At 37.1% G+C, this 23213-nt stretch overlaps 1 protein-coding gene across 4 annotated transcripts in view; it reads right to left on the bottom strand.

Annotated features, from left to right (window-relative positions):
* The window catches only part of ADAMTSL1 (ADAMTS like 1), a 1125968-nt gene that overhangs the window by 376997 nt on the left and 725758 nt on the right, over positions 1–23213 (bottom strand). For all 4 annotated transcript variants that reach the window (XM_058301906.1, XM_058301907.2, XM_071216754.1 and 1 more), the window contains one exon: positions 7109–7154. In XM_058301906.1, the coding sequence (XP_058157889.1) occupies positions 7109–7154 (46 nt within the window). The remainder of the gene's footprint in view (positions 1–7108; positions 7155–23213) is intronic.

Genomic DNA, 23213 nt, shown 5'->3' with positions numbered 1-23213 from the left:
TCTCTGTTCATAGAACCTTTTTTGTCTCATAATATTTTCATGGCACCCCCTATGACAAAATAAATACCTAAGAGTTCCATTTATTAAGTAGTTAGGTTCAGGCAACTTAATAAATATTTGTGTCTTAACATCTTAGTAGTCATTTTAAAAAATAATACACATGAATTGAAGAAAAAATAACATATTTCATTTCATTTGTAAATAAATACTGGGATATGTGTGCCTGGTGGGCATTGATCAACTCTTGAAAGCCTGAAATCAGATTGGACAATGCTACTCACATTTCCACACTGAGATTCGTGCTGAACTTGCAGACCCAACTTTGCAAAGATAAGGTATCATTGAAAGGAATATAACATGATCTAATAGTTTGCATGGTATCTAACCTATGTCAAGTATTACTGTGTTTCCCTTGAAATTTCAAAATATCCTGCAGCACTGCTGTGAGTTGGCAGCATTCCCTGGTGCACAGGTTGGAGGAACATAATGCTAGACACTGTGCTAGGCACTAGGTATCTAGTGGTGAAAGAATCAGACATGGTCCTTCCTCGACTTTGTGCTTACCTCCAGCCTTATTTACTTAATTGTATATTCATGTATTTGTCTTTACCATTAGACTCTGATTTCACCAAGGACAGATACCTGTCTTTTTACTGATAGCAGCAGCTTCTAACATTCCTGGTACTTAATAAGAGTTAGATGCTCAATCAAATAAATGAATTAAACAAGAGGATGACTAAGTCAACAAATGATCCTGCCAAGCAGCACCATGCCTTATTTTCAGCTATTATAATAAGGACTTGATTATGCGAAATTTAACTTCCTTCTCATCTTAGAAGTGCCCCTTGGCTGGAAAATGGCCCAGTGTTGCAGCAGGCAAGCTTCCTGACTTGTCTCCTGCAGTTGGTATTGTTTACTACATCATCTGTCTTGACTCCAAGGATATTTCTGTGATCTGAATGTTGTTGATCTGACCAATGAAGGCCTTTTGTAGAGTGTTCAAGCCTTGCAAATGTTCTCTGACTTTATGTTGTGGCAACGCCTTATGAGAAAAGTGGATATGTGGGTCAGATGGTAATTTACCTTATGCCTACCATTAAAAACATGAGAACACCCTGTGCATGCCATGAACTTTCACCACTTTGATGATGAAAATTACTGGTGAAGATGGATAGTCAAGGTCTGTGGCAAGGGAAAGTTCTTTGCTTCTACTGTCCACATTGGCTCTCTCCACTCTGACTCTACTTTTTGCTGTAAATCTTTTCACTTTGATGTTACCAGTAACTAGACCAACAAGGATATCTTTATTGATCTGCATTCAGATCCAAATCTAGTACAGCACTGACAGAATAATTTTTAAGAATTACAGAATTTTAGAACTAGAAGGGAACTTCGAATTCATTTAGTTCAACCATGTTCACATACAGACACTGAGGCCTAAAAGAAGTTATAAACTTGGCCATGATCATTCTATTCTCCTAGGTCATATCTAGTTGATGCCTTCATCTCCTGTTTGAATGTAGAACATAATACATTCCATATCTAAAATATTGGAGACCATAAAAGTGAATTGTATCAAACCTAGGATGAGGCAAAATGTCTTAGGAAATGATGTTCTGTCTCTAAAACACATCACAAATCTTCCTACCACTTCCACTCTTGTCCAAGCAACTATTAGTGATCACCTGAACTACTCTAGTAGTCTTCTAACTGGCATTTTGCTTCCAATTCCTGCTTTGTCATTCAATATCCAGAGTGATCCTGCAGGCAAACCTATCTTTTAAAATGGTAAGTCTATTACTGATATTCTATTCATGAACTGTTGTGATTAGTAATGGAAGAAAATGTGGCATTGGTGTGGAGAAAGTGGCCATGGTGGCTGCTGGGAGTAGGGAGTGGGAGGAAGAGATGTGATGTGGGGGCATTTTCGGGACTTGGAGTTGTAATGGGTGGTGCTGCAGGGCCAGTTACCAGACATTGTATGTCCTCCCATGGCCCACTGGGTGGACTGTGGGAGAGTGTGGGCTATGATGTGGACCATTGACCATGAGGTACAGCGGTGCTCAGAGATGTATTCACCAAATGCAATGAATGTCTCATGATGATTGAGGAGGTTGTTGTTATGGGGCGAGGAGTGGGGTGAGGGGGGTGTGGGGTATATGGAGACCTCATATTTTTTAATGTAACATTAAAAAAATAAAGAAAAATAAAGAAAATTGAAGAGCAAAAAAAAAAGGTAAGTCCAATTCTATTCTGCCCTGCTTAAAATTCCCCAGTAGTAGCTTCCCTTTGTACTTAAACTATAATTTATATGTTTTACAAGGAGCTGCATGATGTAGCCCCTGCCACCTTCACTTTTATGTTTTCTTTTTTCTTTTTTATAAAGATTTACTTTTCATTTACTTCTCTCCTCTCCCCCCAACCCCCCCAAGCCCCCCCATTGTCTGCTCTCTGTGTCCATTTGCTGTGTGTTCTTCTGTGACCTCTTCTATCCTTATCAGTGGCACCGGGAATCTGTTTCTTTTTGTTGTGTCATCTTGTTGTGTTAGCTCTCCGTGTGTGTGGTGCCACTCTTGGGCAGGCTGTGCTTTCTTTCGCGCTGGGTGGCTTTCTTTATGGGGTGCACTCTTTATGCTTGGGGCTCCCCTACATGGGGGACACCCCTGCATGTCAGGGCACTCCTTGAGCGCATCAGCACTGCACAGGGGCCAGCTCCACACGGGTCAAGGAGGTCCAGGGTTTGAACCACGGACCTCCCATGTGGTAGGCAGATGCCCTATCCATTGGGCCAAGTCCATGTCCTACTTTTATGTTTCCTTAACCTCTAGTACTCTGCCCCTTTGCTCATCATACACCAGACATGTCTTCCTTTGGACACAAGTTCTTTCAAACTTCAGAGCCTTTGCACTAGCTCTTCCTCTATTTGGATTATTCTTCCCTGATAGTCACATGGGGACTCCTTCCTGTCATTCAAATGTCACTCCTTAAGGTAGATTTTGCTGACCATCCAATCTTAAGTAGCCACCAATCAATCACTTAATTATCTGTATAGCTTTGATAGCTACCTGATATTTTTTTCTTTTAAATAAATTGTATGTTTGTTTCAATGTATTTTCTTCCATAAGAATGAAAGATTCATGAGAGCAGGGTCACATATCCCAGCACCTAGGAAATTGTTATGCTCAATAAATATTATTTCAATGAATGAATGATGTTAGGTTTTTTTACTGCTAAAACATTCTTAGTTTCTTCAACCAATCCTCAGAAGACAGGAATCCCTGCACAACTGCCCCCCCATACACACACTTCCTGATTGCCCTCCCTAAAAGTTTAGGAAGAGATATGAAAAGGTGGATTACCAACTCTTCTTATAGATTTTTTTTTTAAAGAACAGTAGAATGCTGCAGTAGTGTAACACCATCTTAATGAAGGACGTGGGAGCTCCATCAGTGACCACAGGCACCTATGTTGCTAAGAGAGGTCACTGTCAGAAATATCAACTCATGTAAAGCTTAAGGGGCTAGTAAAGATGAAACAATTTATTAGTAACACAGTAAACACTTCAGAAGTCAACTTAAAATACATAATACCAAAGAATTCAGATTTAGTCTCTAAGACATAAATGATTCATTATTTCTCCCAACAGTATCCTGAGTCTTTCCTTGGAGGGAGGGCGGGGGCAGAGGAGAGAGAGAGAGAGAGAGGTTGTGAGAGAGAGAGAGAGAGGTTGTGGGTGGTGTCTTCCCACTTCCCTAGAAAAGAGTAGAATACTGTGAAATGGGAAAGGTTAGATGAACTATGCCTAGGAATGAAAAACTTTTTTGGACCAGCTAGAAATAGTACAAGAAAGTACTATGATAATTATGCAAGCATGATGGAAACCTTTTATAAATTTGCTATATTGATATACTCTGTTTCTAGTATGATTAGCACTAAAGCCTTAAAAGTCTGAGTTGGATTTTCAGGCCAGCCAGAAAAATGGGGAAACAGGCTAGACATTTTCTATACCTCAGCCTGTTGTGGGTAATAAGAACTCAGAGAAACACTATATGTAGGAACTTTGCAAAGAATAGGAAAGGAGGTTGACTCTTAGGAGGCGGGGTGTTTAAGAAGGACCCCAGGAAGCTGTCCAGGGATTAAGGAGTGACCTGGAGGCTTAGATAACAAGAGGCCCCCAAGTATTTCCAAGACATGTATCTAAGCAGGGAATATTTAACTGAATTATCCTGAAAGTCTCAGTTTAAAAATTGGACTGTGATTATGAAAAGATGCATTCTTAGGAGATATTTTTGTTTGTTTTTTTGGCAGTGTTGCTTCTGTGATGGCAAAAAGCCAGAAGAAAAGCTTTACAAATGTATTTCAAGACTAGGTTCTCATAAAAAAAAAAAACAAAAAAATTAAAAAAAACAAAAAAACAACAACCTCAGTGTCATTTTGATTCTACAAGCTGTAAAGATTTGGCTCATGTAATGCTACGGATTTTAAGTAACATTAGGTTCAGAGTCTTAGCCTGCATCTGTCCATGAAAATGCTCATAATAATAGCAAGGAAGTTGTAGGCTGTTTCTGAAGAATTTAAGGAAAAGGGTATGCATAAATCTACCCATTATGCTTTAAGCATTCATCTACATAGGGCAGTTTGGACCCTTCCCACTTTAAAAGCTGGAAAGAAAAGGAATAGAAATGGAATAATATCATAGCCTGTTTTTATTGATTTTAATGGTGTTATGATGTTTAATAAGATTATAATGTTATTGGAAAAAACCTTTTATCTAAGAAAGAACTACAATAGAAAAGATAGTAAAGAAAAACAATGAAGTAAACTATATTTCATCAAGAAATTTTTTTCATTGCAAAAACAGACTCTATCAATACCCTTCTGAAAAATTTAAAAACTATAGCTAATTGATAATGTGCACGTGCGTGTGTGTGTGTGTGTGTGTGTGTTGGAGAGGGTGCTGATATAAGCCTTGTTATCTGGCACCTAGTGCCCTAGATGGCAATAGAGAAATGATCTAGGAAAAATTTTCCATTGAACAATTATTCTTACCCCCTAGTGATCATGCCATCTAGTTCCTTGCACCCTCCCTGGTTAGACATTTAAAATATATATATATACCTTTCATTTATCTTACCCTTGTTCATCTCATCTGTACAATGGCCTTGGATTACCTCCAATGTCCATTTTTTCTATTCCTACTTCAGTGCATCTCAGTATTGGTGGACTAAGACTTAAAACCCTGGTGAACACGTTCTCTGTAAGAACAAGTTCTCTCGGCTCAGCCAAGCTCTCTTTTCTGCCCAATAATTCCTTTATTTTGCTTTGCTGACTTCTATCCAATTTTCCCAGTGGCTCTTCTAGACTTTCTTTATACTCACTTTCCTAAATCCAACTCATCTCCTTCACTTTTAGCAGGTGACTTAGAAAACTCGACAGGGCAACTTGAGCTTGTTCTTTAAAAACAGCCTCAATTTTTCACTTTTTCAAAAGTCTTTACTCAGTTGAATATACTATCTACAAGACCAGCTGGCATGTCAAACTCAATAGTGTTCCTAAATCAAATTCTTTATTTTCCTCTCCAAACATCTTCCCAACTTTGTTACTTCTGATGATGACACCTACCTTTCTTCCAGAAGCCTGAGTTCTCATTCCACATTCAACAAATATTTAATGTGTGCTTAACATGTACTAGTCACCATTCCAAGCATGAAGAAAAAAGGCATTGAACAACATGAATGGGGCTCCTACCCATGGGATTTATATGCTAGTGTAGGGAGACAGATAAACAAGTAATTAATTAAGATAAATGCTGATAGAGGTAAGTGCTACAAAGAAAGTAGAATGTGAGTGACAATTGTGAGGGATAGGCTTGGGGCAATGGAATAACAACTTTCCATACCCTGGTCAAGGAAACTTCTTTGAGGACATGCCATCTGAGCTGAGAGTGGAATGATTAAAAAAAAAAATCCAGTCATGTCAATGCTGAGGAAAGAGTTTTTCTAAGATCAGCAAGTGCAAAAGTTCTAAATATGCATAAGCCTCTTTGTTTCCTTTATTTCCACTTCTAACCATCGGTTCAATATCTATTTCTTTTTAGGTCTTGCAGAGAAGACCTCGATTTTGACCACATGTATCTATTTCCTTCCATTTGAAGCCCTTCTTACTTCTTAGCTAACATATTGCAGTAGTCCCATCCACTTCTTATTCCAGTGCATCTCTCACATCATTGCAGAATTTACCTACCTAAAGTGAAACTCTACAATATCATTCCCCTGCTCCAAAACCTCTAGTGACTCCCCATTATTCACTGGACTAATATAAACTTGGAAGCCTGACATTCAAATCTGTTTGGGATGTAACCCTAAAATACCTTTCAGTTCTACTGTCCATACCACTGTGCACAAGCCTCCCCAGAACAGGGTTCAAAGCACTCCTTACCCATTCCTGCCTCCATCGTTGCCCATCAGGCCTATGGACTGATGGTCCCCACCTGTCACATCCAGTGTGGGCCAGTCATATTCCTTCTAGTTCTCTAAACTCTTATCTAACATTTCCTTTTCCTTTAAGTCCCTTCTGACTTATCTATGCTTTTAATCCACAAAACACTTTACCTCTTTCTGAAAGCATTTGTCACATTCTGCCCTGGAATGTGGCGATGTATCTTTGCTCTCTATACTCCTTGCTATATTATGGGCACTTTAAGAGCCTCAAGCATGGTTGGCAATTCAAACAAATGAATACACTTGCCAAATCTGAATTTGATTAACATATTTGTTTCACGATACCCCAAGGGGTTTCACTTCTATCATTCCTCTTACTCATTCTCATGAGACCTATATGTGTAAAGGAAGAAAGCAGAGAGGAAATGCAGATTTCTTGTTTTGAAAGAGTCTGGTTAGTTTTAAGCTGGTCAAATGATGAAAAAGTTTTATTGTGCAACATTAAAAATATTAATACAGTTTTTTATGCTGTATGATCGTCATAATGTGAGACAATAGCATTTAGTGAAATACTAATTGATTTCCTGCTCAGGACACATAAAACTGCTTAGCGTTTTCCAGTGCTAAAAAATAAATACAACATCAAAATAGTAGAAACTCATACTTACCACATTACTACATGTTCTATATCGGATATTTCTTCCTTCACAGCTCCTAAGTAACAAAAAGAAGAAAAAAAACCTCATTACTACCAATAAATGGTTCAAAATTTGAATTTTTTTTCTCATAGAAACAATTTCTTCTTAAAATTAGTGTAATAGCCTCTTTTTTCTTCTGAGTAGGTTCTTAGAGGAGTTACTATCAAATACTAAACAGAGCAGATATAAAGAAGTTGCACATGTAAATTGATTTCTCCGTAAGAGTTGAAACTAAGCATTTATTTTGCTTCAAAAGTTTTCAGAATAAGTATTTATAGTGTGTACTTATGTAAGCAAATAAATGTTAATGTAAGATTTTCTGAAAAAGATTTATATTAAATGAATCCTGTCTTATTTCTGGTATAAAGCTGAAGAGATAGTTAATTCAAAAACTTAGATCTAGAAATGATAGAAGGTAGGCTTAAGGAAGAATTCTTAAAAAATATTTTCTATTTCTAAAATACATGCTCAGTATAGAGGTTTTGGAAAAGACAAACTACCAAAACAAAACAAAACAAAAGCCTATAGCTGTCTCATGTAAAGATAACCACTATTATTTTTATTTATTTCCTCCTAGTACAGAAGGAAACGTATCACTTATACAGTTTTGTAGCCTGCTTTTTTCCATTTAAAATTTTTTGGATGTATTTTCCCACACTATTGAATCATTTTAAGGACCTCATTTTGATAGTCCATCTAGTGATATAACATAATTTGTATAATCATTCTTTTATCACTTATCATTTAAGTAATTTCTAACTTGGCGCTTGATAAATTATAGTGTGATAAATCATCTTTGTGCATAACTTTTGTCCAAGTTTCTGACTGTGTCTTTAAAATAGGTAAATATCTAGAAGGGGAATTAATGAACTAAAGGGAATGAACTTTTTGTTAGACTCTTGATAAATAGTCTAAACTACAGTCCATGAAGGTTGTAACATTACATAATTACATACTCCCACCAGCAATATATGGGAATTTCCATTTTACTGAACTCTTGAACAAAACCAATCAATTTTTTTTAAAGCACTCAATGATGACACTTAAAATATAAGCAATGGTACTCTGCTCTTTTCCAAATAAGTAACACTTAAAAAATAAGTATACAGAGAAGTGGATGTGGCTCAACTGATTGAGCTCCTTTCTACCATATGGGAGGCCCTGGGTTTGCTTCCCAGGGCCTCCTTGTGAAGGCAAGTTGGCCTGTGCCTGCAGAGAGCTGATGGCTTGCACCCGTGGAGAGCTGATGGCCCGTGCCCACAGACAGCTGACAGCCTGCGCCCACGGAGAGCTGGTGCAGCAAGATGACACAACAAAGGGAGACAAGCAGACAAGAAGAACGCGCAGCAAGTGAGCACAGAGAGCAGACAGCAACAAGCAGCAAGGGGGGGGGGGGTTGATAAATACATAAAATAAATCTTAAAAAATAAGTAAACACATATAATGGAATTCTGAGATAATGATTATACTAATAGCTAATAATTATGGAATGCCAGGTACATTTTTAAGGTTTTTTTTTTTAACATGTATTAAGTCATTTAATCTACTAAAAAATCCGGGACCACAGGATCTACCATTGTCCCGTTTTACAGATGAGAAAATGGAAGCTTAGAGAGGTTAAGTAACTTATTAAAATAAGGCAGCTAATAAATAGTACATCTGAGGATTGAAACAAGACCATATGGCTTCAGAGCTTACACTCATAACCACTATGCTTTACAGTCTCCTAGCTCACTTGTTTGTTCAGCCAACATCCACAGGGCTCTTACTGTGTGCCAGACAGTGGACATACTGCTGGGAATACAAAGAAGAATGAATACAACTTGGTCTTTACCAAATAACTTAAAATCTCATAAGAAAAATTGTTCATATAATTATAATTTAGTATATTTGCTTTAGTATTTGTGTTAGTTCCAAGCATTATCAAAAAGAAAGTTGTCATCTGAAAATCAATTATACAATGGCTATCTTAAAGAAATAAAAAGGGTTCCAGACCAAAGACTTGACTGTTACCAGATTGAACACCTCAATATACATTAAGCATCAAATGTGTCACAGAAAAGGAAGGGTTAGTAAGGCACAGAATAGTAGGAAAAGGAGAACGATAAAGATACAGGGTTGTCATTGCCCAGCCCAGCAATGTCCCAGGCAAAGGGCCAATGGATTTCAAGTCCTCCACACCCCATTGGCAAGGCCATGGCTCTTGCAATATAGATGTATCACACTAACCTAGCTGATGCCAATGGACATTCAGTTCATCTGAGGAACAGCCCTTGTTACAATGCCATGTTGAGTGAGCAACTTGCCAAGAGTGATCTGGCTTTTCATGACTGGTCAGAGGCAGATAATGTGTTGGTCAGGCTGACATGATGGATTCATGTGGTGGATGGTTCCAGTCCTCATTTTAAGTTAGTAAACTGACATTAATCTCATGGGCCAAGTCATTGTGAGTCTACCCCCAACAGAAGGATCTGTTCTTGGTAAATTGCTGAAACCTATCAAGTTTCTGAGTCTGAAAATATGAGAACTAAACTCCAGTTTGATATTAAATTCACAAGATAATGAATTCTACAACTGGGAGACCTTTGGTAACCCATGCCATTGAGAAATCAGGGTTGGCTGGCTGTGATGCTTTTCAATTTTGTAATTCCTATCGCCTATGAAACTTATTGTAGTGGTTCAGAGCACCCACTTTAAAAGCAGCCTACTCTTTCTGGAATCCTGGCTATATACTTCAGTTTCTATACCTCAGTTTTGTCAGGTATAAAATGGGATAATATTTCATACTACCTGGAGTTATTCAGAGGATGAAATGAATAAATACTTGTGAATCACTGCAAATAGCACCTAGTATATGTTAAGTATTATGTAGGCATTTGATTAATTAACAGGCATAAAAATATAATAGCTATTGAAAGAGGGTCAAAGATATGTATAGAAAAAACTATAAGTAAAGGTACAGAGGCATGAAAAGATAGGGTATGTTTGCAAATTTTCAAGCAGTTCTGTTTTGTTGGAGTTTAGGATTTATGTGGATGATTATAGGAGATGAGACAAATATCTTATAATTTTGAATTTTGCAATAGGCAAAGGAGAAATCACTGAAGGTTTTAAAACAGATGAGTTGCAATGTTGTCTATCTGCTTTTAAAAAGTGAATTTCTTGTTAATCGTTAAGACCTCAATACTCTGTATTTCTCATGTTCCTTTTATTTTATTTTCCTAACATTATGTCTATGAAAGGATAAAGGAAACAATTCTGAATTAGAAGTTTAAAGACCTGGTTACAGACTAGGTTGTTCTACTTGCACAAGCCACTTGTCTTCTCAGTCTTCGTTTGCCATTTGTCAAAGTGGATAAAGGAAAATTACTGCTCAAAATTATCACCAACTGTGATAATGTCCAAAAGCTCTCTTCGAACACTGAAGGTTTATGGATTATTACAGAGATCACTTACTAAAAATCTAAACAAAATAAAACAAACAAAAAAAATCCCCAGCAAAAACCTGTTTCAGTAGTTTAAACAAGACTTTTCCCAAATATTTTAAACTAGAAATACTTAGGCAGATTTTAAAAAGCACCCTTGGGTAATAGGAAAGACGATCATATAACATAAAGGATTGATTTGAACACTTCTTATTTAGCACCAAAAAGACAAAAACAAACAAAAAAACCTAAAAAACAAACAAAAAATTTTCCAAGGGATATCCTGTAATTGCCTAATACCTAATATTTATTTGCAAATAATTGAATTCTGCCAGTGAATTAAATCTTCCTTTTACTATACTGCATTACTTTTTTTTGAAGATTTATTTTACATACTTATCTCTCCCTACCCCCTCACTGTTTGCACTTGCTTTGTCTGTTCATCTTTGTTTCTTTAGGAGGCACCAGGAATCCAACCCCAGACCTCTGATGTGGGAGGGAGGTGCCTCATGGCTTATGCCACCTCTCTTCCCTGCTTTCTTGTGTCTTTTGTTATGTTTTTCCCTTGTGTCTCTAGTTTCGTCATCTTGTTGTGTCTGCTTGTTACACCTGCCCATCACGACAGATTGCTCTCTTCTTTAGGAGGCACCAGAAACCAAATTACGGACTTCCTATCTTGTAGGCAGAAGCCCAATCACTTGAGCCACATTCTGCTTTCCTGCATTACTTTTTTATTGAGAACTTATTTAACTCAAGTGACTGAAATACAGTATTAAAGTGGCTTGAGCTTGGTATGGTACTCAATATTGAAAGATACTATCAAATTGTGGATAATAATTATAATAGCCTCTATCATATATGGAGCATCTGCTATAGGTATCTGGCCCAGTGTTAGTTATTCTATGTACATTATATCTAATCTTCCAACAACTCTACAAGGTTTCATTATTACCATTGAATGATCAGAAGATCAAGCTGAAAAAAATTAGGAGCATAAGGCCACATACTCAGAAAAGAGAGAACGAGGGAAAGGAACCCAAGTTGGTCTAACTCAAAGCATATAAAACTGTAAAAAAAAGAACAGGTTGCTGTCCTGTAAATTCACAACTTCTCTAGTAATAATAAAAAAGAGACTAATACTAAATTAAAAATCTGGGAAGCTGTGTGGGGAGTTAGCCTCCAGGGGTTAACTGCTCCTTATTGTTTTTACATAGATTTATCAGCTGCTTCTCTATTCTGGTAAGTCCCTCTTCTGTTAAATAAAGAATACCTAGACATGCACTGTTCATTTGGAACATCTCAAAGAGAACCAAGTTGGCCAGTAAAATGTAGTGTGAAATAATTTAATTGCAGAGCAGTCTATCTTTAACAAAAGTTCAAATTTACTGAATTTGAATATAAATTTAACTTAAGTAACTACACTACAGAACTGGGGTCTGTGCACAGCAAATAGTCTTGCCTAACATGGGAGAGAAAGGGGAATTGGAGGACACTCCATGCATTTGGGTTTCATAAATCCCACGAGCTAATCTATCCCTTTACACCCTACATTTCACCCATGCTTAAAAGAGTCATTCTTTAATCCTCTGCATTTTACTAAATGTTTAAAATAGCTAATTAATTGTCCAACTTACAGTGCCTCCATAAGAATCAAAACGAAACTTGTTCACTTGAAAACTTTAAGGGGAGCTTGGCGCCAAGATCCCAATAAGAGTCAAACCAGCATTGTCCCTTCTTCACAAGTATTCATAGATGACCGTGCTTATATTGTACCTTTATTACATACTATATCTCTAAATAATTGGAAATGTTTCTAATATGCATCCCTACTAAGTGCTTTATTAGTATATTTGAATTATTTTAACAAACATTTAGTGAGTATAAATTACTCTGTACAATGTTTTTGAATCCCCACCCCTTCCACCATGCACTCCAAAACAACCACCTATCTCAAATAAGAAGAAATTTGCTTACAAGATTATAAGAAGCAATGTTTAATCTGGCAACACCTGCCTATGAAAAACAGATCTGAAATATTAAAAGGTGTCTTTGACCTTCTATGTGGCTAATCTTCGAGGTTCCCCCCACTCATTTGAAGTTAAAAAAGCCACCAAAGTTCTAGAAATAATGCATCTCCAACACACGCAACCCATAGTGGAAGAATAACATTAAAGCAAGGAGGTGAAAACAGAGGTCCTTCGTGCTATGGGACTTTCAAAAATATACACAAAAAATATCTCTTCCCCGAAGCATTTGGTTGAAAGGTCCCTGAATCCCACCACAGGATCCCTATTAGTTTTCCATGGCCTCTTCTGCATGTGATACATCACATGGCTCAAACAGATTAGTGCTAAGGGAGAGATTTATTTTTTCTTTCTGGGTAGATAGATATGCAAGCCAAACTATTATGACAACTTGATAAATGTAGCTTTTGAAAATGCTTTCTGTTGTAATAATACAACAAACAACAAGGAGGAACACTGCCAGGCATCATCCATCAGTAGGTGAGATGGCTGGGAACAAACACAGCCCTGGTGTCACACTGGCTCTTCACAATCTGCCAGAGGCTTTAATGCAGCCCGATGAGCCAAAAGAAAAGTCGGCTGTAAAGCTGCATTTTCAAAGCAATCTTAAACTGACTAGGGGGTAGGGGGAGTCCAGATTTTAAAATGGTGCCATAAGTTATGAACTAACTTAAAAGTGTTTCTTTGGCATAGATAACATTTTTGTGACCTCAGTTTTATAATTCAACACTTCTGTTCTATACTGATGTCTCATGATAAAAATGTTTTGAATTCTGAATGTGCCAAGTTGGAGACCCTGATTTATGTACACAGGTCCTGATTATGTAAAACTTAATGTGGAAACCAAATTCTATAAAATGGAAATTATGTCGGTTTGGGGAAATGTTCTAAGAAGACCTCCCCTTTGGTTCTTTGAGCTTCTCTCACCCATTGGGAACTGAGGAAACCTTCTCTGTACTTTTATGGTTTCTTGAGCAGCAGCTGCGAGACTGCAGAGCTGTTCAACTAAAATTGAGACCCACGTGAAACTATTATAGACTGGATATTGGAGTTTACCGTGCGATTTTCAAATTGGTTTATTTGCTACTATGATCATTTGGTATGTTCTAAATTACAGCTAGAAAAATCACTGCCAATAATTTTTTCCAAACAAGAATGATTTTACATATATCTGCCTGTTCTTCAAGGAAAGACATGCTGTAACAGAGAGCTGAGTTCTCACAAAGATGGGCTGGGATTATGAAAATGAGGAGCATGTTCATATAATCAAAAAAGAAAAGAGCAAGAACAATGTCATTTTTTATCATAATGATCATGTTCAGCTTCTGATGAACCCAGAAACTGGAGCATATTGTTCAGACAATGTAATGAGACAATGTGCAATGAGCACTCTGAAAATGAAAATGAGCTCTTGTACAATGCCTCCTGATTAACAAGCATTTGTATAATGCTTTCTTATTTACATTCATTTAGCAAATTTATTGGGCATCTAATATGAACCAGTATTAAGCATGGCATTGTGAAAGATACAAAAATTACTTTCCTGACAATTTGTAGATTTATAATTTAGTTGGAGAAAAATCCACATGATTCAGAATAGAATTCATGGCAGTATAACATGTGGTCAACAACTAAATACGGGAGGAATTTGGAAAAGGAGAGGCTGATGGGAGGGAAGTTACTTACAAAGGAGGTACCTGAGGTGGGACGTTCTATATTGGCCATCAGAGTCTGATGGAAGTGTGATAAGAGATTTTGAGGAATAGACTCCCTCCCAATTCCTGCCTGTCAAAGTACCACAGTAGATTCTTTGCCCTGGTATTCAAGTGAGAAAATCCATCCAAGATTGATTGGGTGCTTACTATACACAAAGCAGGATGAAGTAAAGAAAAGCGAGACAAAACCTATGCCCACGGCAATGATGGTCCAATAGAAGCCAGTGCCAGATAAATACTTCACATGAGACAGACTATGTAAAGGTGACTAAAAGTGCTATGAACAAATGCCTCACAAATATAGAAAAATGAGACTTAGGGGCACTGCTGAAGGTGACGTTAGCATTTTGGATGTGGCTAGGTGGGCACAGGCAGTGAGGGCATTGTAGGTAGAAGGCTCATCAGCAGAAGAGACACAGACAGGAAAGCGCCAGCCTTTGTAAGGACTAGGACACAATTCTGTAGCCCTCCAGCCCTCTCTTCACCTATAGAAAACAGTATTTTTGTCTTTTTGTCTTGTCATTTGCTTTTCTTCCCTTTGGTCCATGTGTTTGATTTCTGAGTCCCAAGGTCTAGCAAAGTGCCCGGTGTACTGTAAGTACTCCACAAGTGTTTCTTGAGAAAAGGAAGAAAGGAAGGGAGGAAAGGGAGGTAAGAAGGGAGCAAAGTACTAATAGCCAAAAGAAGGGGGATAAGTCCAACAGGAAGAAAGGTTATAAAGATAATTTCAGGCCATGAAGAACCATTGGCTTTAGATTTGTACTAATTTTTGAACCCAGAAACCCAATTGAAATCTTTCTGTAATAATTTGAAGATACAAAGTTTTCAAGGAAACTAAATAACTATCAAAGGAAGCTCTCTTTGGCTCTTTTCTACAGACATGTTTATTTTCAAATATTTACTAGGTTGTCTTTGTCACTGCAATGCTTGTGTTCCCTCTGAAGGATGTCTGGAGAGGGGCAGGGGAATTTTGCTGCCTCTGGCTGGAGATCCACTAGCAGGAAGGACATGTGCTTCATAATACGTACACACAAACCATAAGTTTTACAAATGATTTTACATTTGCTCAGTAGCCAAAAGAGGCAAAGAATGAGAATAAAAAGAAATGTGTTTTAGCCCCATCAAGTCCAGCTTTTTCATCTTCCCCATGAGGAAAATGTATATTATGAAACTCTAGGATTCTAACAACCTCACCCAGTACAATCCCTGAGCTGGGAATTTATGGATTATTTTGGCAAGAGACAAAAGTTCTTTATCCTTCCATATCACCCAGATGTCTATTGCAAAATGGGGGCCTGGAGAATCACAACATTTTTCTTTAAAACCACTCATGTTAAGAGTGGCTTTTGTTCTTCTTGCTATCTACCAGCTAGGTGGGCTTTGGCTACATATTTGGAGGACACAGAGTCTCTCCCTCAGTCATATATATAATTTTGGAGTTGAAAGGAACCTCAGACATTTATCCAACAAATATTTATTAAGTAACTATTCTGTTACAGGCAATGCCCAATTGACTTCATAAATGAGCAAACTAGATCCCAGAGAAACAAAAAATCAGTCCAATGTTGCATAGCTAGAAAGTGGTGGGGCCAAGATTCATATTCAGTAGTCTGATAAAATTAAAAGGGATAATCCAAAAAATAGGATAAAGATTCTCTCAGAGGCAATAAACCACACTCCAGTGAGTGTTAGGTTCCCACATCCTGTGAGTATCTCCCACTTTAAAAGGATCTCTGTCTTGACCTGTGAGTCCAACCTGAAAGTAGAGGACAGGAATTGCCTCTGCAGCTGTTACTTGCTTATATGCTTAGGCCCATGATAACACATGAATATGATGTTACTTAGAGTTCCATAATTATTACTTCTGCCTTTAGGTGATGTATCTATCCTCCAAAGCATGCCACCTGGTATCCCTCAATACCCAGTGTTCCAATCAATCTCAATCTACCTCTCTCTCTCTTTTGCGCTCTCTCTCTCTTTCTCTTGTGACTAACATTAAAACAAATTAAACTCCCTTTGCTATTGTACAAATTGGGGCTAAACTGAAGAAATAATAGGATTCAAGCAGAAGTTAGGAAACCTATTTTTTTCAATGATAGATGCTTACTTGAAGGTCGAAAGTTAAATTCCACTCTATTACTCTATGGATAAGAAGTTTAATTAATGGGGAGGGAAGGTTTCTCAGATAATTTGTTTAAACTACCCAAGATTCCATGGGGTACTCACTAACAACATGGAGGCTTAAAGGGCCATATTTAGAGGCTTTAGAGTAATATTAGAATGGGAGAACATTTCAGAAATCAGTTACTGCAGTTACCATTTTGAGTGCGTCTGATCTTGACTCATATTAAACAACTGTCTAGCTCCCAGAAATGTGCTTGTGCTCGTTGTACCTGAAGCAACCATCACTTTCATGTCCTGAAATGCTGGTGCCCACCACTTCCTTCCCACACTGCAGACGGGTCATTTCATAGAAAGCTGAGTGAAGAATTTTAACAGAAAGAGATCTCTTTATCAGAAATTTCCTTCTTTTCTATATCACCCCAACTTCTAAATTCTCAGGGATCTAGAGACTAATTTTATCATTTTACTATTATCCTCTCCCACAGAGCAGCAGTTTTAGCTCTGGCTGCACATTTAAATTACTTGGCATTGCTTATAAAATTTTTCTGATGGCGGGGCTCCATTTCCAAAGGTCCTAATTTAATTAGTCTTTCCTGGAGCCCAGATATTTGCATTTCTTTAAAAGTTTTCTAGGTGACTCAAAAGTGCAGCTAGAGGTAAGAGTCATTTCTGTAGAGGCATTCTCTTAATTTTTAAAATGCCTTGCAACTATAACCAGTAGACACTCAAGGATAAAGTAATAATTTGTTAAACTGAGGACAGATCCTTGCCCTTTGTACATTTTATTATTAGTTATATCTAGCAAATTGCCTAGCACATAGTAGGTGTTCAGTAAATATTGATTGAAAGAGTGAAAATTTAGGAGAAATGAAAACTTCAGAAGGGCTGTTAAACTAACCAATAAAGAATTTTCAAATAAACAAATAAAGACAGCCAAGAGTTACAGATCCTTAATGTGACTAGAAAAGGTTATGGATACCAAACACATTTTCAATCATCCTTTATTCCAACAAATTGTTTTATGGGATAAAACAGACAAGAAGTTGGTCCCAAACATTGGCCTTAGTGCATTCTCCTCTTGAAAAGAGATCAGGTCTTGGAACAAAACATGCATCTAAGATATATGACCTGGAATATTATAAGTCCTGGTAATACATTTAGATTAGGCTTTAACCTAAAAAATAAAAGGAAGGCAACTCAAACTCTAAAATATACATCCCAAAATGTGCAATCTCCTGTAACACAATAAATATACCTCATATAAATGCCATGAGTAGTCAGCACCCATTCTGAATTTGTATATCTATCCTTTAAACAAAAACTCAAGCTTTCCAAGGAAAACAAGGCAGATAACATGCAACACTAGATGAAGAATAACAGATAAACCTTGCAATGGGGCTCACTTGAGCTGAAATTTCTAAAACCTTTCAAAACAAGTCCTGTGGACTTTAACTGAATGTTATGACAGAGATGAGATGTCTTTAAAAGAAAAAATATATATATTTGTTTAAGCAGTTGCTTAGAATCCAAATCTTAACACAAATTTTTCTTCTTTGGTATTATAGTTGGTATTTATTATACAGTGTAGAAATTAGTTGCTAACTAAAGCCTATATTAGTGTAAGTATCAATATTTTTATGAAGAAAAGTCATGCTTACAACAAAAGATTGAGAAATTAGCTTACTTTCTCTTAGCACAATTATTATGAGGAGCTTATTCCTTGGGATGAATCCCTGAGGCCAATTATTTTAATTTTTCTGTGTTTATCTTAACACTATTCTGGCAGCCACATCCTTTTGGAATAATACTTTTTTAGGTATTTCCACAGTGTGATGATTTTCTCTCTTGTTCATCTATTAATTTTATTAAACTCAAAAATTCAATTAAAATTTATTATTTTTAAAAAATACATCATACTTCCTAAATAGACCATTTTTTGCTCTTTGGATATATATGAAGAAGACAAATTCTTCATTTAATTAGATGACTTTTTACAAAATACTTATACTCAATGAATTAATTAATATTAGTATCAATCTATTAATCCCTGCTATTGATCTATTATTAGTCTAACGATTCATTTGGTCTTTCAGAAAGTAAAAAATTCATAATATTCATCAGCTACCAGTTGCAAATATTAATATCACACCTATGGACATCCAGCCATTTGACTCATTGCCTCTCAAATGAGCTACAATTTCCCATTTTGGCCCCAGAATTGACAAAGAGCTATAGAGTGGTACATACAATGTTACACAAAGTTATTATTGCATGCCTTATGCATCTGAAATTCCTTATGGGTAAAATTAATTTAACTGGCTGAAGAAAAACTTTGCATTCTCAAAGAGATCCTTAGCATCAAATAAAAATACACTTAAGTAATTTAAGTTGATGAAGAAGAGTTCCCACTAAACAACAGATGTTAAGTAGGTCAACCAGACAAATGAACTGACTAAAAACATTATTTCTTTTTTTTTTTAAGATTTAGTTTTCGTTTATTTCGGGTCCTCCCCTGCCCCCCATTGTCTGCTCTCTGTGTCCATTTGCGGTGTGTTCTTCTGTGTCTGCTTGCATTCTTGTCAGTGGCACCAGGAACCTGTGTCTCTATCTTGCTGCATCAGCTCTCCGTGTATGCGGCGCCACTCCTGGGCACGGGGCAGCTCTTCTTGTGGGGCACATTCCCTGTGCATGGAGCTCCCCTATGCAGGGGACACCCCTGTGTGGCATGGCACTCCTTGCATGCATCAATACTGTGCTTGGACCAGCTCACCATACGGGTCAGAAGGCCCTGGGTTTGAACCCTGGACCTCCCATATGGTAGGCAGATGCTTTATTAGTTGAGCCAAATTTGCTTCCTAAAAACATTATTTCAGTGTATGTAATGAGGGGTGAAGAATTTGCAAGAGGAGAAGCTTCTCGACGTAGCTGGTATATTGTTTAATTCACTTGAAATAAAATAAGAGACCATCATAAAGGTATGTACAGTCTCTACTAACCAAAAAAAATTTGAAAAGAAATAATATGTACCACTTGCTGATATAAGATTATCAACAAAGGCATTAGTAGAGTTATTCAATGAAACCTAATATAATCTTATAGGAATTAGTAAAGGTAGTAGAAAATCTTTATACAGTGTCTTCTTTTATTTCCCAAACCAGAGTTACAAGTAAAGGCAATTATCAATGATCCACTATCAGAAATTGGGAAAATCAAGTATTGTCTACTACTTTCTCCAAGTAACAGGAAAAGGACAGAGGAGAGGCCAAGGAAGAACGGATTCTGCTCAGCAATTGCCCAGGTTGGGGCTTTTGCCCTCAGTATCAACCACTGCTCCTTAAGAATGCAGGCTTTTATAATTAACGCTTGCCTAATTTTTACTTCTTTGCACCCACTGATTTTCTTTTTATCTATAACCTTCAAACCATCGGTGAGAGGATAGCTTCTATACTCAAAGGTTAACTGTCTCCTAATGAGCTCCCAATCCATCAGTCATCATCTAATCCACCAAATCTGGATAATTTATTTCCCTTTAATGATTCTATCATGTTGAAAATAGAATAATTATTAATTGATAGAATTAAGAAATATCAGAGTTGAAAATGACCTAAGAAATCATATTCCAGTGCTAGGAAACTGGCCTGGCAGGTTAATTCACCAAGTAGATGGGATTTATTTGGGCTGAATTTGAATGATTACCATTACATATTATGGTTATCTGCTAGATGTGTAAAGACATAAACATCATAACCTCTCATCTTACTACCAAGTGACTGAGTTTAGTTAACATGCTCATACATGGAGGGAGGAGATGAGAGAGAACTCACAATGTTCATTACCTTACCAAGAATGAATAAAATGGCTAAAGAAGACTACTGTGGTATATTGCAAAAATGGTCCCCATTCTTCACCCTACCCTGTAACACTCTCTCTTGCATTTGTTTTCTTATTTCCTACTCTGATTCTGGCCTTAGCCATGTGACCCGCTTTGGCAGATGGGACATTATCAAACATGATAGAATCAGAGGCTTGAAATTGGCTTCTACATTTGGGCTTGCTCTCTCTCTGATGTCACCATGAAAACTTGCCTAAGTTAGCCCACTGGAGGATGAAGAAAACGTGGAACAGAGCTGAATTGACCATGATGGCCCAGATGAAGCCAGAGCAAAGCCAGTATACCCTAGACATGTGATCAAGCCCAGCCATGATCATCAGAGCCACCTTGCCAAGCAATAATCACTTATTTGATATTCCAGTAAGGTTTAGTGTTATTTATTGTGCAGCATGGTTGTGACACTGAATAATTGTTACACCTATTAGACTTTCCATTAGAACTAAGGACCAAAAGAGAACATAAGAATAGATTCCAGTTGATACTAAGAGATATGGTACTGGTTGTTGAGGGGAAAAAACTTAAAAACATTTAATATCAAGTTGATTTTATGTCCTGAAGCTGTACACAAATCTCAGAAAGTATGTTTCTAAGATAAGAGAATCAAATAAATTCTTAATCTAGTCTGGGGATAGATCTGGGATCATATTTAAGTAACAATTTAATTACATTTAAGTATTAATGAGAAAATGCTTGATTTTATTAATTTTGCCTTAACTTCATTTTTTATAAATATTTATAAATACACCTATCGTTTACTATTTCTTACTGCTTAGAGTTATCTATTTTAATGAAAATAACATTTCTTATAAAAGGACATAACCAAAAAGTTTGATGTTATTTCTCTCCATTAACTCTGATGCTGAAAGCTGAGTTTTTAAAAATGTTAATAGTATAATATTAATACTATTAATGATTGATGGACACTTGAATTTCTGTCATCTTTTGGCAATTGTGAATAATGCAGCTATGAATATCAGTGTGCAAAAATCTGTGAGAGTCCCTGCTTTCAATTTCTTGGAGTATATACCTAGTAGTGTGATTGCCAGGTCTTATGGTAATTCTATACCAAGCTTTCTGAGGTGTGCCAAACTGTTTTCCACAGCAGCTACAACATTTTCAAAAAGAGGTAACAGGGATTAAAGCTGGGACCTAGCACATAGGAAGCGGGCAGTCAACCACCCGGGCAACATCCGCTCTCCTGTACCATTTTATATTGCCACCACGAATGAATAAGTTTTCATATTTTTATGCAGACTTTGCAACACTTGTTATTTTCCATTTACTTAATAGCAGCCATTCTAGTGGGTGTGAAATGGTATCCCACTGTGGTTTTAGTTTGCATTTCCCTGATGGCTAATGAATGATGTTGAGTATCTTTTCAAGTGCTTTCTGGTCATTTATATGTCTTCTTTGGAGAGATGTCTATTCAAGTCCAGAACACTGAATTTTCTGAGCAAACCTGACTGGTACAACAGAAGGCCCTTGGCCAAAATGAGTTCTCCACAACAGCAGCTTTCAAACTTTAAAAGAAATAATATGTATTTTCCATAATGCAGTATGCACCCTCATGCCATAGTCATGCACACATACATATGCACACACACAGATATATAACTTAAACATTTTACAAGATAATATATATTCTTACTATTATTATTTTATAGTCTATTATAAAATAAGTGTATACTTTTCATAAGTCACTATTGCAACATATCTCTATATTCAGTGGCATTGCATAGTGATAAGGTACTATTACCACATTGGTATTTACTTATTCCTTGTAGATATTTAAAGTGTTTTAGAAATGCAGGTTTCTTGAGAGATAATAATTCAGTTTTGCTTCCTCTTGTTTTTTAAATCTATAGCTGGAAGACTTACTTATTAGGACAGAGAGCTAATAAGCTAATGAGTTCATATCATAGGATGCTGTTCTCAGAAAGCCTACTGTGATCATAGAGTGGATAGCTTATGTGTTGCCATCTCAGGAAGATCAGAATCAGTACAGTTCAGCATAAATTCACCTCACAATACAAACTCTCTTGAGCAGTGGCATCAAAAATATATGGTAGGGGAAAGATGATGAAGGACTAACAGGCAGAGCTGAATGTTCTCACAAAAAGAAAGGAGAAAGAGCTAAAAGCCATCTGAGGAACCTGCTTTGGGGGTCAGCACGCGAGGATAGTGTTACACAACTCCCAGGAGGGTGAAGGACTGAGAGATGAAGAAGCCAAAAGAATAAACGTAAGTTACCAAGCCCCTGTGGTGGCCAGAGAGGGCTCCCACCCTCATCCCCAAGACATTAAGCTAGGGTAAAACTCCTAGTTCACTGCAGCCAAGTGAGAGGGGAAGAGACCTCATCTTCCCTGTCAGCTGTTTCAAGGGAAAAGGGATGGGAGGCCAGGGTCCTTTTCTTGAATGAATTTGGCCAGCAGAGGCTGCTTTGAATCTTCCATTTGGAGATTCAAAAGAGGAACACAGGAAAGTCAAGACGGTAATACCTCTGTGGGAAGGTGCGCTGACTAGCGCCATCTGCTGGTCAGTCAGGAAATTTCATGGACAAAAACAACACACTCTATGTCCAACCCCTAGGAGAAAACCTGTGCCCCACTAGTGAGTCGCTGGCCCGATTTTGAAATATTAAGCTGGGCAATTTTTTAAAGACTGAGAATAAGGTGAACCAAATATCAAAAAAGAGCTGTGAAAAAAATTAGGTGAGAAAGAGAAATTAGCCATCAGAGTAAATTTACCACATCCAGATGCCTACACAGCAGCAAAAAATTACAAGCCATACTAGAAAACAGGGAGAGGTGGCCAGCCAAAAGAACAAGCTAAATATCCTGAAGAGATATAGGATTTAATAAAATTAATCAGTGATAATCACACAACACTCCTAAA

Source organism: Dasypus novemcinctus, chromosome 8, assembly GCF_030445035.2.
Source record: "Dasypus novemcinctus isolate mDasNov1 chromosome 8, mDasNov1.1.hap2, whole genome shotgun sequence".
In the NCBI taxonomy this organism is placed as follows: domain Eukaryota; kingdom Metazoa; phylum Chordata; class Mammalia; order Cingulata; family Dasypodidae; genus Dasypus; species Dasypus novemcinctus.
The sequence above is the reverse complement of the archived record's forward strand: the minus strand, read 5'-3'. Positions and strand labels throughout refer to the sequence as shown.